The 16507-nt window shown below is 40.4% G+C and overlaps 1 protein-coding gene across 1 annotated transcript in view; it reads left to right on the top strand.

Annotated features, from left to right (window-relative positions):
* The first annotated feature begins 974 nt into the window (after positions 1–974).
* The window catches only part of MOCOS (molybdenum cofactor sulfurase), a 212421-nt gene continuing 196888 nt past the window's right edge, over positions 975–16507 (top strand). Inside the window, exon 1 of the mRNA XM_053993714.1 lies at positions 975–1156. Within this exon, the coding sequence (XP_053849689.1) occupies positions 1033–1156 (124 nt within the window). The 5' untranslated portion in view covers positions 975–1032. The remainder of the gene's footprint in view (positions 1157–16507) is intronic.

Genomic DNA, 16507 nt, shown 5'->3' with positions numbered 1-16507 from the left:
TAGCATGCTTTATTTCATGTCAGGCTTATTTTATAATTTTCTACATGGTTTTATTTCAGTACTACTTTGTAAGTGAAAATCTTTACAGTTCAGTTTGGGCAGAAGTTTGTTCTGTGTAGTTTCCCATTTCACTGACATCCCACTAGAAGCATTTCAAACAATCTGATGAGAGTCTCCCTTACCAGTTTTCAGATGTAGGTCCATCCTAATGTACAGTTTTATTTTGGTATTGAACTAACATTGGAGGTCATTTAATGCTCTGCAGATTGCAGAGCTGTAAGTAGAAAAAAATTCTTGTGAGTAGTATGTCAGGAAAAAATTAATATTAAAACACCCCAATGAAAACCCAACAATGAAGCAACAAAGCAAACAAACAAAAACCCCTCAACAAACACATTCGTTTGGCTATGATTTTTTTGGATTATCTATATGGTTATAGTTTATCTGACAAAAAAGAGGATTTTTCAGGAATGGTTTTTACACAGGACAATAGGCCTGTTCTCTCTACCCCTGGCGACCAGCCCATTCCACACCTTTGGCTTTGGGCCGTGGTACTTTGCACAGCTCCTATGGCCAAGAGAGCCAGCTCGACATGATGCAGGAGTATTGTACACCAAGTGCAAGGTATGAGAAAGTCACCTCTGCTATTAGCAGCAATGGAAGAGGCATCGAGGGAAATCTGAGCTTGAACTGGACAATTTTAGGGGAGAGAGATTTCCATGAAGTATTTTCAACAGCATGCCTCAACAGGAGGGTACACTTATTGCTACCACCCCCAAACCGATCTCCCAGCTCTTCGGGAAACTTCTTCCTTACGGGAAACTCCTCCCTGTGCCAGCCCCAGCGCCCGGCTCAGCCGCGGCCGGACCGGCCCCGGCGCATGTGGGGCAGGCGGGGCGGGAGGCGGGCAGAGCAGATCGGCCGGGCCGGGCCGTGCCGAGCCGAGCGGGCCCGGAGCGCAGCGGCCGGGGAGGCTCCGCTGCCGCGGGAGCCACGCTGCTCTCCGCGCCGGGCCCTGCATGGCCGGGAGCCATGGCCGGGGAGCCGCTCTCCTTCCGCGCCTTCTGCGCCGCCCGCCCCGCCGGCTGTGAATACGGCTACGGGCACGGGGACGGGCTCAGCGCGCTGCGAGACCGCGAGTTCCCCCGGCTCCGAGGTACCGCGGGCAGCCCGGGGGCGGGCCGGGGGCGGGGGAGGCCCGGGCCATTCCCGGCTCGAATCGGCCCCGGCGGGAGGGCTCTGGTACGAGGAAGCGGCGGCAGGGGCGGGCACGCTAGCAGAAAGCGCTGGGCTCAGCTCGCTGCGGTGATCTCTCTGGCACGGTCGGGAGACAAGAGGCCGCTCTCCCTCTCCTCCTTCTCCTCCCTGTCGTCCCTGTCCTCCTCTCTCCGGCACAAATGCCTCAAAGGTGCCGTGGATTCAGTAACAGGATTTTGATATGGATATGAAGAGGGGGGATGGGAGGGGAAGGAGAGACATTATAATAGTAAATCAGCCCATTAAGTGAAAGCTTATAGTTAGACAGGTATTTGTGAACTGCATTTATTTTTATAGGTTTTAGCATCCCCCCAGCATTAAACATCCTTGTGCATACTACTTCAAGTATAATCGTGATGGTTATATGATTATATGACGGTAATTTGTCCTGTTTAAAGAAGTATCAATGCTTATGATACTGGCACTTCAAAAATGTTACAACCAAAAGCTCCAGGTAGAGAATGGAGTAACTAGCATCAGTTTGGATGCCCTACAACTGTTATTTAGGCCACTGTTTCTCTTGAGAGGTTTATGTTGCTGCTCGTTTTATTTTTGTAATTTCATGAAATTCTGTGATTTAGTACATGAGTGGGCTTTCTCACCCACAGGTGTTTAGATTGAATGGAGGTATACTTGGCCTCTAGAGGAACGTGAGAAAAGCTTAAGCAGCACTTTGAAGAACTTGAAGATTTAGTAAGTCAGTGTCACAGTCTGTTATTAGACGCAGTAGTTGCACCAGTGAAAATTTGAACAAAAGAAGTTGCTTGTCCAAAATTTAGGCTTAAATTCTAAAAAGTGGCCATTTTGTAACTGAGACATTGTTTAGGCTTTTAAGCAGATGAGTTTTTAAAACTCTTAAGAATTAGACTTATTTCTCAAAGGCTCCCCAGTTTTAAAATAAAGTGTAGTGTATCTGTCAATGAATGATGTCTGGTTCCCAAAGGGAGGTTACTGCAAAATCAGAGCATTAGGAATTTTCCTCCATATGAAAATGTAGTCTTCTGAGTTGCTCAGCCTGCTGAAATAAGATGTAGAGAGCTTAGACTATTTCTAGAAAGAGATGAACAAATACAGGGTATAAAATAGAATCTTCAGTAATGTTAGTTAATTGAAATCACATAATCATCTATGGTAAGGTGACCTAGGTTGCAAAATCCTTCTGTCTTTTGATTTTCCACTTGGAATTTTAACATGTTATCCAGTTAATGAATCCATTCATCTTGCAAGCTTTTCAATTCTATGAGGAAACTCAGTGTCTGTGAGGAAATGTAACTGATTGCTGTGCATGCACGTGGTGTCCTGTCTGGGACTTCTTGTCTGAAAAACAGCGACATGTTTCTGGTCAGGAACTGGTGCCTTCAAGTGATACCATCAATGCCAAATGAAAGGTGGCCAGGGACAGGTTCCTAGGCCTAGTGTCCCCTGCCTAACGCATCTCTTGGTCTCAAAGCTGACTAATTGGACTAGTCCAGGACAGACTCCAGGAACTGGCTGACAGCAGAGCAGTGTGGATGAGAAGCACACTGCTTTTATCTATTTATTGGCCTCCTTTTATTTAGTTGTGTATCCCCACCTGCCAAAGGTCTCAACACCTGACGTTGATGTAATGAGAAGTCTTTTAAAGCTCTCAGTTTTGTTGTCTTGCGGAAACAAGGCAAAGAAAGAGTGGCTAATGTACAGGTTGGTGGCAGCAATAGTAAATAAAGGAACCTTCTCCAAGTGACGTACAAAAATTAGCATTTTGCTGCTCAAGCATTTTCAGTGGCCTGCCAGAAAACGTAGGTTGCAGGATGAGGTAGAAGTTTTACATCTCTGGTGGCCTTGGATCAACTCTCTCTGGTTAAGTCCTAATTGTACAAACAGTGATTCACTACAGGAACTTCTACCTGTTCATGGTGTTGATCTCTGCTCTGTGTTTCCCTACTGCACAAAGCTGCTGCGGTTTTGTCCCTTCTAGTAAAGAGCAGTCTTAACTAGTTCCACTGGGCAAAAGAGAACATGTGGTATTTTAGGGAATTAACAGGAATCATAGAATGGTTTGGGTTGGTAGGGACCTTAACAATCATCTGGTTCCAACCCCCCCTGGCATGGACAGGGATACCTTCCACTAGACCAGGTCACTCAAAGCCCCACCCAGGCTGGCCCTGAACACCTCCAGGGTTGGGGAGTCCACAACATCTCCAGGCGACCTGTTTCAGTCCCTCTCTTCCCCTTATAGTAAAGAATTTCTTCCAAACAGCTAATCTAAACCTACTCTCTTCTAGTTTGAATCCATTCCCTCTTATTCTGTGAGTACATATCATCTCCATTTCCCCTTTAAGACTCCTTTAGGTACTGGAAGGGGCTACAAGGTCTCCCTGGAGCCTTCTCTTCTCCAGGCTGAACAGCCTCACCCTCTCAGCCTGTGCCCTCTTTATTTGGGTCATGCCTTGAAGATCTTCCGGTCATTAAAGCTGGTTAAAAATCCATATTTTGCTGCTCACTTTTTGTGTGAACAGAATTTTTGGAGTCCTCTTCTAGATACCCATGAATTAAGCCTAATGTTTGATTTAGGAAGTGTCATTTTTTTAATGAGCATCATGTGGTAGTAATTATTGTGTATCAATGTATTCACTTTTTCCTTATTACTAATATTTTGTGGCATCCACTAAGGACATATTGTGCAAATGGTATTCCTGGGAAAGGCAGAAATCTTTTCTGTGTTATAGACCATTGCTTGCATGGTGCTGGTACTTCTCTTGTAGCTTTAGTATGAATAGTTGCAGAGGTGCCTGTTAAGCAGAAGGTGCAACAGATGTCTGGAGGGAGCACCAGTTTAGCTACCAGGCATACTGTGAAGCCAGGATTTCTCAAAGGTGGTCCACCTGTGGTTGTATTAAGTCTTGGGGAGTTTCACTCTTAGCTCCATCAGAAGGAAAGTAGGGTTCATACTCAGTGTGTTGGGGATTTCCCCTTCAGGTTTTGTGAAGAGATAAAAAGAGCTACTTTACTTCCTTAAATCAGCAGGGGTCTGTCTGTTTTGGCACAGAAGCCTTAAATTTTCCCTTTTAAGCCAAAGTTTATCTTCGCTTCTGTAATTCAAAGGCTGTTAGCTGATGACTAGAGCAGCCCTTTCTAAAAATATATGTGGAGTCTGTGAAACAGATCGCTGTTTCACAGGCAGCAGCGTATGTGCAATATGTGACCTTGACTTTAATCTTGTGAGCAGTGTACCCTTATCTGCAGTGTAGGATTTTAAATTGTGCTTTAGAAACGGATAAAGAAATCAGCAGGAGTTTATAGGTTCTATTGTTTAGTAATGGGGATGAATATGCTTCTGTGATGTGTGTCATAGCAAGGAAAATACCAGGTTCAGTTTGTATCATGGTTTTAAAAAAGAAAAAGCTGACATGTGATTTGGATGCAGCATTTAATCACAAGATACCTTTCCATTTTAAGTTGTGTGCCAGTATTCTTGTCTAATATAGCTGTGGTAGTTCAGTGGGAGTGTTCAAGAGCAGTGGATATCCATTCTCCAGATAAAAACCAGCGTGTAATAAGAATCAGGTATTCTTTAAGGGCTACTGACTATTTGAAGAGAGTCTTTAGGTGAGCTTGAGATGGACTGTCCCATTTAATGTCAAATTGGTCACTGTCCTGTACTTCAACATGATGCCTTACCTTAGTAGTTTGAACATTTGTGATATGTGTGATTACATACAACTAACAATAATAATGAAAATTTTTTGTTAAACAAAGAGGAAAGGCAGACTGAGCTTTGAGTAAAAGAATTGGCCTTTGTTTCTTTGGGACTCAAATGATGTCCCATGAACTGGTCACCTGTACAAGAGCTTATTGTACTGTTCAGTTAAGGAATAGCTGGGTTTTGGATCTGACCTTACACAAAAATAAGTCTATTTTTACTCATATTGCTGGTAATTATTTGTGTGGTGACTTTTCCTGTGAGTAGGAGAATGCGAAAAGCAGATCTCCTCTGTGTGCTGCAGTCCTCAGCAGCTCGGTTAGCAAAGTTCATCTCTGTCTTCTGAGAACAGAAAGGTCTATCTGTTTTGTCACCTTTAGGGTAATCTAGTTTTCTTTTGGGTGAACTTCAGAAGTAAGAAATCCATTGTGGTGTGTCAACTCAGAGTGATTTTGTTGATATGTAGCTGATGCTCACACTTTATGAAACTTGTGAAGATGAGTGGACTGTGAGCCTCGAGTCGTGCTCACCTCTTGATTACAAATGTAGGCTTGCCTTGTCAACCAGAAATTCTACCAGTCTTGTGCCTGAGGCTTTTTCTTTATTTTGGAAAAAAAAAAAAGGGGAAAAAATTTTTTTTTTGCATCCTAAAATGACTGCTTTTGGGGGGGTTGGTTTGCTTGTTTGTTTTGTTTTGCTTTTTATAAGACCATTCTGTTCGATCTGGTAGCTATCTTCCATATGTGTATGGGTTACTCTGCTGATTTCTTAACTATTACTAGTTTTTATCTGTGGATGAATCTTTTCCTTTTAATCTCATTTTTTTTCTTATTCTTGAAGATTAAGTGACTGAGTTTTCAGCAAACCTTTAAGTTCTTTGAGCAGTATTGGTCTCTGACCAAGTAGGCAAATTTGATCTTATTTTTTTTAAAAACCAGTTTGATAGTGAGGGATAAGTTTATTTTAATTAATTTTTGTCTGAAGACTATCATAAACCAGAAACAAGACATGTGCCATTTTATGGTCAGGTGCAGTGCTACTGTGAATTTCCTGAAGCACACCCACCCATTGCTGACCAGAGTTGATACAGCATTTCCCAGAAAGGACAAAGTATTTCTCCCACATGCAGATACTGGCATATGTTAATATAAATCCAGAGCTTGCCTCTCCCACACAAAGGCAGCAAAAGCAATGTGTAGGGGAAGGATGAGGCTGCTTTTTATTGTCTCATTGGAAGATCCTGTGTAGCCTAGAAGGGATGCCAATTGTGCTGGAGAATGTCTGAGTTTCCTTATCTCTAGCTCATCCTGAACAGAGGAAAAATCTTCTAAACCTTTCCATTTGATGTTTAAAGCTGAGAGCTCCACTTTCTACCACTGTCCAGGCCTTTTCACTCTCCTCAGTGGCTGTGAGTTTTCTGGTAACCTGCCCCTGTCCTCTGCAGCCTCTCCACCAGAATGTGATTTGATTTTGTGAAACACCTATTTATTTTTATTTGGAGGGGAAAAGAAAGAAAAAGATGTTATCTTTATCAAAGGAAGCTGCTGTTGGACAGTCTGAAATGCTAGAAGGCATCTGGGAAGATGAGTTTAGTGGGTGGAGAATGTACTGTAAAAAGAAGCTGTAGTATGGGAAGTGTAACTGCACAGCTAATGACAATTGTTTTGTAAAAATAAAACATACATATGCTCATGTAAAGCCTTAACACACTTCCTGGTGATTTCAAGTCAGCAGCAGTTATCTACATAAGCTCTTATCTAAAGAATTGATATCAAAGAGGAAGCATGTGTTGAGCATAAAGTAAGTTTAGTCCCAAATGCAATAAAAATAGCTGTGTGTTAGTTTCAGATGTTTTCCTCTCCCTACACAGAAGTAACAAGTAGTGTTAAGGAATTCCTTACATTGCATTTCAGGGTTCATAAGATGGTCTACTCTGTGCAGGACTGATCTTTCCGTTGCTTTTAACGATGGACATAGCTCTAAATGAAGGGTAGTCAATGATATTGTCATTGTAATATTTCAGCACAGAAAACAGTTTTAGTTACTTTGAAGTTTAGTCAGTGGAAAAAAAAGAAATGTGGAGCAGGAAAGCTATCCCAAACCCTATAAATTTGATACAGCTGACATGATCTGCAAATATTCAGTGGTATTTTAGAAATAAATAGTTAATCAGTTGGGACTAGATTCTTTACAAGAAGAAATAATCATATATAGACATTAGGTTTTTTAAGTCAATATGTAGATGTGAAAAAATATTAGATTTGGGAAGATAATTTATGGAACTCTACAGAAGCTGCAGGGTATCAGCCACCCATTTTCTATAAAGTTGCACTTTTAATTAAAAGATACATTATCTCCTAAATTAATGCCTGTACAAGATGTATATTAGTATTTGAAAGTATTGAAACAGGCAGATGTTCTACTTAGAAGAGCACAAGATGCTTTTTATCTCTTACTCAAAAATTGGAAAAGCACCACTGTCTTTTTCCTACAAATTACCACATCAGTGATGTTTTCTTTTGTAGGCACACAGTTTGTGGTAATTGGGAGTGGGGCTGTGGCCGAGCCTCATCCCCAGTGGGCTACAGCTGTGCAGGACAGGTAACCAGCATTGAAGGTGATGGGACATGGAGTGCTGAGGTGCACTGACCAATTACAAAAGGGAACAGAGGGCACACGGCGGTAAGGCATGTAAGATGAAGAGTAAAAAAGGTTGGACTGTAGAGCAGTAAAGGGCTGCAGATGCTTGAAGTCTTCTTTGGTGTTGGTTGTGTCTCTACTGTAGTCCCAACAGCTTTCTTTCTTCTGTTGCTTTTGTGTCCTCTTAGAGTCTTCTGTTTGTCCTCTTGGGTTGTTGTGATGTTGCTTTATGTAAGATGTGTATTGATTTCTTCCCAGCCATTTCGATATGTTTCTGTGTGATCATTGACTTTTTTTTAGTGTTAAATATAAGACTGTTAATTAACGAGTGTGTGTACGTATGTTTCCAGTAGAAGCAATATGATTCTGGTGTTCCTGCACTTATACTGGAATTTCTTCTGACAAATCAGAACCTGGAATCTGATGCCCTTGAAATTTCCATTAAGTGTTAGGATAGGAATTCCCATTTCTGCACTACTTGTTAGAATTCAGGGGTGCTCCCTGTGTAAGGACAAATAGAGAAGTGAGAGGTCAGTTTTTGTTGATCTGCTTGATTCATTGCATGCCTGGTATCAGAGAGATGCTGCAGAGGCATTGCTTGGGTGTGAAGAGACTGTCATTGAATTCAGGAAGGCTATATTGCAGAACACTGCATAGTAAAAAGTACCAGTATGAGACTGATTAATGTGTGGACAGCACAATATGCTTGGAGAACAGGAAGCCAGTAGGATGCTTAACTCGGAGAGAATATTTAGGAAGTAGGATGAGCGTCCAAATGCCTCAGGCTTTCTATAACTCCTTGTTCTTGGCCCAAGCTATCAATGCAGATGTTTTCCTTTGTGTGACACTAAAGTACTTGTAAGTACTTTTTTTTTTGCTTCCCCGAACTTGAAAAGGGGACTAAAACAAAATAAGATTCTTTTAAGCTTGGGGTTGGTATAATTATTTTCTCTTCCTAAGTTAATCATGCTGTTAGTGTTGCCATGTCTGCATATTGAGAACCACTGACTAGTTTCTGTCATATTTGGTAGAAAGGAATGTGTTTTGAGAAGGCAGTTAGGAAAAGGGTGGTGTCAAGACTGAAGGTGTGGGACAGGGATGTCAGAGTTACAGAGAAACAGGTATAGTAGGGCAGAGAGGTGTAAAGACGGGCTACAAAGCATTCAAAAGTCAGACTTAATTAGTTTAATTGCTAGTGAGTCAAGTTGTTAGGATCCTGGCCATATTTGTATCAGCTCAGATAGATCCTTTGTGCTCTTTGACCCTTCACCTTCTGCTGTGCTGTAGAGAAGCGATGGTCTGAGATGTCTGCAGTGGGGATGTGACCCCAGCTAGGCAGCTATTGTGAGAGTGGCATGCAGGAAAGTGTGAAGTTGCTCCTTTTTTTTCCCCCAGTATGTGGAAGACATACATTAAATTGGAAGGCAAGGCTTACTCCTCCACAGTCTTCTATTTCTCCTTCTTGCTTTCAGCATTGTCCTGACTCACTCATGGTTCCTTGTAGCAGCCATGGGAATATGGCTTTCACATGAGAAGTAAGAAACAGATGTTTCTGTGCTCATTCAGATTAGTCCCTGGAGCACCAGGATCTAAAATGCTTTTAGAAGAAAGCTAAGAACACGACTGGACAGGGGTTTTGTCATGGTCTTCCTAAAAGAGAGAGATGTGATCACAAGGATGTGATATTTTGGTGACATCGTTAGCTGTGAGGGATGATTATACAACTAAGCTTGTTTCTTCTGCCAGTGTGCAAAATAATGTTCCAAATTAAAATTTGGAAAGATGACAGGAAGCTTATTTGAAGAAATATTCATTAATTAAATTAATGGTGTATGAATTAATTTCATTACTGCACAATTAAGCACCAAATATCACTGTGTGTACCCCTTTGCAAACTTATGAACAGGTCAGGTGAAGCTGCAGTCATCAGAAAGTTTCTCCAGTAATTTCTTCCAGAGGAAGAAATTGAAGCCCAGGATTTTTCACATGTTTATGTTCATGCCACACCGCACATTAAACATGTCATAATTCAGTAATTTGGAACTGATGATATCAGTAATGTGTTCCAGCATATATTGCCTTTCTTTAGAAAAAAGGAAGAAAAAACTTTGTACTGCTGTTGAGTAAAATACCTTGTTCATCTGCTGTGCTATTCATTTCCCAATTTATTGAAGAGTGTAGCTTATTAAATGTGTCTCAGAGTTGCATTTTTATTACTTGTATGCCTGCCTATAGTTTCTTTTAATGTTAAACAGTTAGAATTGTCCAAAACCAAAATGTTACTTGGCTGCTCTGGCAGAACACAACTTTCTTTAAATCTCTCATTGTCTTTGATTCATCACACACTAGGAAAATATTTCTTACATATTTAATCAATTTAGGTGTGTGTAAGCCCAGTGAGTAGAGTGACATTTCTTTCTGTAATACCTTGTCCAATCTCGGCTGTGATGGACAATTTGCTTTGATAATGCACCTTGCCTTCTCATGAGACTGGATAAAAAAAGATAAATGAAAGTGGATACCTAGCAAGAATTCCCTGTCTAGCAGACTGAATGGCCCAAAATTAAAGACTGCATGAAAAAGAAGCCTTTACCATCCACAGACATGCTGTTTTTAACTCCGCACACACAAACTCACTGGTATTGCTTAGCTGGGAAGCTGACCAAACTAATGTTCAGACAAAACTGTATGCAGGTAATTGCACTCTGTTGTTGGTCACAGAGTTTGTGTTCACAACAAATGAAGCATTTGATTAATAAGTAAGTTCCCAAAGAATGCAAATTCCTCAGAAGTAACGTATGTTTGGCAAGCATTGGAACTGGCTGCTCAGGGAGGTGGCGGAGTCACCATCCCTGGAGGTGTTCAAGAAATGACTGGATTGTTGGTACTGTGCTGTGCTTTAGTTGACAAAGTGGGGATTGGTCACAGTTTGGAGTCGATGACCTTGGAGGTCTTTTCTAACCTTAAAAATTCTATGGTTCTTTGATATCATGGAAGGTTGTCATGAAGTATAGCAATATGATAATGTTCCTCTTCTTACTACTTTAGCATGGATGCTTAGTGACAGGTACAATGCTGCCAAGACAGCCTGATATCACAAATGTGGGAGGACTCTTTGCCCTTCTAAAAAGGAGATAATTTAATACCACGATAAGTGCATGAAAATACGTGTCATTTAAATTCATCAGAAGTGACTTGGAAGACTTGGACTACATAAGAAATAAACTAAAAACCATGTAAGCTATGATTTGGGTAGCATGAAATTACATGGAAGAGGCATTAAAATGCAAAAATAACCTTTAAGGGATGACTCAAAAGGTGTACTTTTAAGATAGACTACAGAAATAAGTGTGTGACATCTTTGAACTGCACTGCAGCTCACTTTTTCTGGGGATAGAGCAGCCCATTTGACTGGGACCCGCAAACTCCTTTCCATTTATTTTTTTCTATTTCTGGTATTACTGAGGTGCCTGTCCCTGACAGATTTTTTTTGGTAATGAAATGAAGCCCTCATTGTACAAATCATTAGCTTTTTAGTTAACATTTGGTCTGTGAATTGTCTTAGTATCGCTCCAAACTCACCAAGAGCAGAAATACAGAAGGGAGAAAACTGTGACAGTTGTAAAAGGAAAATCACATCCTGTGTGATGTAAATTAAGGGCCAGGAGCTGATTCATTCATAACACTGTGTGTATTACATACTCACAAAAGCAATCTTAAATTGCAAAGCTGGAGTCTTAGTGGGAATCAGTCCTTTCCTTTCCTCTCCTTCCTCCTTTCTCCTTCTCTTTCCTTTTTCCTTTCCTACAGTTGCAAATCTGAGGTTTTTTTGATAAATGAGTTGTGGATTTCAGTGAAACTATTCAAAATTCATGCTCAGGTGAAACTCTCAAAGCTGGAATTTAATAAAAGTCATGGCACCAGCCGCTTTATCTGTTCTTTGTCCTTCAGGGTCACTTTCAGAGTAATAGGTTAACTTACCTAATGATCAAGACAAGTTAATTTTTGTAATTAACAAAATATTAATGATTTGTTTTTCTTCTGCAGAAAGAGTAAAGGTTCTGATTTTGGGTTACGTGGAAATTTAGCTTGTCAGCAATTAGAATAGCAGCTATTGGTGTACTTGAACATAGCTAATGGCTGTACAGCATGGTTCTCCTATACTGCAGCTGTAACTCCAACATAAAGGAACTGTATTCCTTGAGAAGCACCTTTTTTCCTTTCGGATACTAACAATTTAGGATTTGTTGCTGTTAAATATTTTCCTTGAGAGGGGTTGATCAAGAGTTCCAGTCACTTCAGTTACATTCCTCAAAGCCTCTGTAAAAACACTTGAAATGAAGAAAGAGGTAGGGCATGAGGAAGGGGGAATGGGGCAGATGCCTGGGTCAAAAAATAAGCTTTTAATATTCATTATTCCTGTAGCAAAGAGCTGTTTCAATAGTAACTTCAACAGCTTATTATAAAGTTGCGCTTTAAACTTTCCATCCTCTATTTCTGTAGAGGCCTAAGTATATTTGTTTGGAAAATAGAATTTAAACTGATCTTTAGTCATGAAATACGGCTTGGAAAGAAACCAAACTTCTGTGAATGAGTGAGAAAGTCACGATAGGATTGTTAGGAGCTGCCTCATGTTCAGGCTTGGTGAAGCTCATCTGCAGAGCACAGGAAGCATCACTGCGCCTGGCTCTCGGCAGCCACAGAATGGAGGAGGTTGGCCGGCTCGCTGTCCCGCTTGTGGCCGCAGGGCAGATACACGAGTGGCCACTCCCGAGTCTCTGCCGAGACTGTCGCGGGTGGCGGTGATTGCTGCGGCGTGGGTAGCACAGCAGAGGCACAGGGCACGAGGAAACCGAGGCAGAGGAATAAGGGAAGGACACTTGTCTGAGTCTCCAAGGATTTAACCTCGAAGTGGGGCAGAGCAAGTGAACCCAATCTGAACCTGAAGGGACTACTTTTATAGGGATGGGGGGAGCACGGGGAGGACACGACCTTTGACCAATAGGAGGGTATTAGGGGAGGGGTGCAGGGTTCCCCAATAGAAGCCAACACGGGGAGGGAGCAAGCTCCACAACCCAATTCTGCCCTGAGGAAGGGATGAGAGACAGAGAACACTCTAGAACCAAAGGAGTGTGCTATCTTTGACAGACAGGGGTAAGACAAGGGAACAAGGGAGGTATACAGGTGGATTGACATGTGGATTTTGATGGGGAAAACTGTGGTAAACAACTCAGGACTGAACCATTAGGGAAGCCAAATGGGGTACAGAGACTGAACCATTACAAACTTATAACAAGGAATACTAAAACATACTACAGAAGAACAAACTGTAAAATAACAGACTACCACACATCACTGCACCACAGGGCTGTGGAACCAGGGCTGCCTTCTAGTGAGCACTGACATGGCCCCAGCTTCTTCTGATCCACTGGGAGAGACTGGACAACGGGAGACAAACCCTTCACATGGCAGTGTGGGCAGCCTTCTTGAGATGTAGGCTGTGTAAAAACAAATCCTCCCTCCATCCCTTGTTTTGCAATATCATCTTGCCCAGAGAATGAGGCAACTCCAGTAAAATGCTCTCTAGGGATTGAAGACATCTACTTCTCTCTCTTATAACTCATCCTCTTGGTTGTCCTTAGAGGCCTGTAATGATGTTGAGTACTTTGTGAATGATGAAAAAGTATAAATCCTAGTGAGCTAGTTCAATACTTTATTTTTGTCACTTTCCTTTCCATCTGGTGTTTTTCAAGGGCTGGAGAAGTCTTCCCCTCTCAGCCACCCCAGTGTCAAATTTAAAAATACCGGCTTTTGTTGGAATATTTATATCCTGATTAACAATAATGAAAGGCAAATCAGGCTTTTTCGATAATGGGTGCTAAAGTAACCCATTAAAAAAAAATAAAAATGAAAACATCTTTTCCTTTGGATGTTGACCTCACAGTGTGTAATGCTTGTTTGAAGGCACTCAGTCGATTATCCAGGCTTTGCATCACTGAGCGTGACAGCTCCTGTGAGATTAAAGAGCTGTTACCATCAGAACTCTATTCAGTTTTTCTTTCATTTCTGCAAGTACAGAGAAGGCTAGGTGTACTTGTAAAGTGTCACAAGGATTGCACTGCAATGCTTTCTGGATAAACTTCAGTGCCACTGAAGTGGGGGAAACAGTACCAAATAATCTCATGACAGCTGTCATGTCTCCAGAAGTGTCCGATCAGATCTTCAAATCCTGAATGCTTGATACCTTGTGAATACATTCAGCCTCTAGTATCCATCACTTCTGTTTTCATCCATTCTAGTCATAGGAATGTAATTAGGCACTAAACTAATCAAATAGCTGTTAATTTAAAATGATCTCTCCTAAATCTTTCAGGTGAAATGATTTGCAAAGAATGGGATATTCAGAAATTTTAGGGAAAACCTGTTTTTTCCTAGTTCCCACTTCTTCAAATGCTTCCTAAATTTTATGTTTAAAGACTGTATTGTGTATTTAAAAATTACTTGGATTGTTACATGTATTCACAGAAATCACAGAATAACTAGATTGGAAGAGTCCAACCCATGCCTTAACACCTCAATTAAATCATGACACTGAGTGCCACATCCAGTCTTTTTTTAAACACATCCAGGGATGGTGACTCCACCACCTCCCCAGGCAGACCATTACAGTACTTTATCACCCTTTCTGTAAAAAACTTCTTCTAATATTCAACCTATATTTCCCTTGATGCAGCTTGAGACTGTGCCTTCTGGTCAGTTGCTGCCTGGTGAAAGAGACCATGCTATTGAAATAGCATGAGAATTTCTCAAATGACTAAAACTTATATTTATAATATAATTATAAAAATCTTCTAGATATGAGGGTTGAAGCATGGAAGGGAATCTCTTGGGTCTTTTACTTTAGTATAATAGATTCTGTGTTTATGTGGTGTTTGCTTGATTAGTTGGTTTGTTTTATACTCGAGCTACATGACTTGGGGTCATTCTAGTCACTACATATATCTTTTTTTTTTTGTTTGGTTGGTTTGTTTGGGCATTCTGTTGTTGTTTCGGAGATTTTTGGTAAGTTGGTTGGTTTGGTTTTTTTGTTTTGTTTTTTACTGTAGATTGAATTTCCCCTTAGTTGTATAACAGAAATAGCTGACTGCAGAGGAGAAACTTTACTGTTTAGGTTCTTATTTAAGTGAGATATAGCCAGTATTGCATATGTTGAGTCTGCTTCACTGCACTGTGTATTCCATGTGGAATGATTCAGAAGAAAACACGAGTCTAGTCTAACATATATAGTCTCTGGATGTATGTTGGCTGGGGTTCCTGGCTTGTAGACAGTAGTATATTGGAAAAAAAGTAACACTAGAGAAAAAAAGTTATATAGGGAAGAATCTATTCCTGTCAAAACTGATTGTTTCTTATTGTCTTTCCACTGAGCAGTCATTACAATGGCTATATATACAAATAAAGATAAAAAATATAAATAAATGGGTGTCTCTCTCTAAATCTGTGGATTTTACTCTCACTGTGGTGAGAACACAAAGCATCATCTTTCATAGCAGAAGGAAGAAAACTGTTTCAAATTGGAAGGAGAGTAAGGGAAAAAGAACATGGAGCAGGCATGAGAAAAAATTTGCCCTTAATACCTTTCTTCATGTTTCTCAGAAGAAAAGGGAAAAGAGAAGCCTGTAGTTTGCTTTATAGTAAAAAAAAAAAAAAAAAAAAAAAGAAAAAATACTCTGTGTACAATGATTGATCTCACAAGGTTCACTTTATCCTAATTTTCTGTGGAGGCAAAGTACCAGATATCTGGTGTCTGTACTAAATATTGAGGAATACTTGCTTTCCACATGGAAACAAACTTCCTCAATACAGTTATCTCACATGAAACCAGCATTCTGTGTAGCTGATTGCCTGGGCTCATTCTCAGTTTACTATTGGGGAGCCATTCATTTTGTTATGGTGGTGATTATATGACATAATAGGGTTCATTTGCATTCCAGTATTTATGGCACAAGTTTGGAGAGGAGTTTTTGGAAGTGGATCTGGAATGAATCATGTAGAACCAATTGCTGTATGCACTGAGTTACAGGCATTCTTTGAGTTACCACTCTTTCAGGGTATCGTGACCCATATTTTTTTTCCCATTAGTTGTTTGAATTTTTAATAGTCTAATTTGAAATGTGGTGGGCAGATTGAGATATTTTACTGAACCAGATTTACAATAGTTGTGATGTTACAGTTCCTTAGAAATTAGATCCTTCTTGAGGTAGCTGTAACTAAAAACACAAGTGAAGGCACGCTAACATACTAATTTTAAAATTAAAATTTTTATTTAACCAGTTTGATTTTGTTGTTCCTTTGCTTAGAGGTATGCTCCTTTCCCTTACAGTTTCCAAAGCCCTGAGCCCTACCTTGGCCTTTCTGTGCTCCACTAGGAACCTTTACTTACTATTTTAGAAAGTGGTGTTGATGTATTTAGGTTTTTCCTGGTGAAAAATGTTCATGCAGTTTTGCTAAAAAGAAACAGAATTACAAGTTTATTTCATCTTAATAAGTAGCTTTGGAATGCAAGTTATGGGAACCAAATGTGCTATTGTTGCCTTAAACATACTTGCTTTGGGGAAATATGGTAATAAAATGTCTGAGCACAAATTCAACAAAAAGTAGAAATTTTGGTGATATAAAAAGAACTCATTACAGAAACTCAGTACTATGCTGAGATGTTACCTCTCTAGTCTAGTCTGAGGATGTATTTGAAAATTAACAGTGCATAAGTTAGCTTTGAAATAATAACAAATTATTTTTACTTTTCCAATTATGGTAATACTGTTCATTATTAATTTGATAATTCATTGTCAAAAATAATGCTCACTTCACTTAAAATTCCTCTCCATCCTCACTTCATATTACGGAATCAGTTCCTGATTTTCTTCA

This window comes from Vidua macroura, chromosome 1 (genome assembly GCF_024509145.1).
Source record: "Vidua macroura isolate BioBank_ID:100142 chromosome 1, ASM2450914v1, whole genome shotgun sequence".
NCBI classification, from domain to species: Eukaryota; Metazoa; Chordata; class Aves; order Passeriformes; family Viduidae; genus Vidua; species Vidua macroura.
Note: the sequence above shows the minus strand (reverse complement) of the source record. Positions and strands in the feature narration are given on the sequence as shown.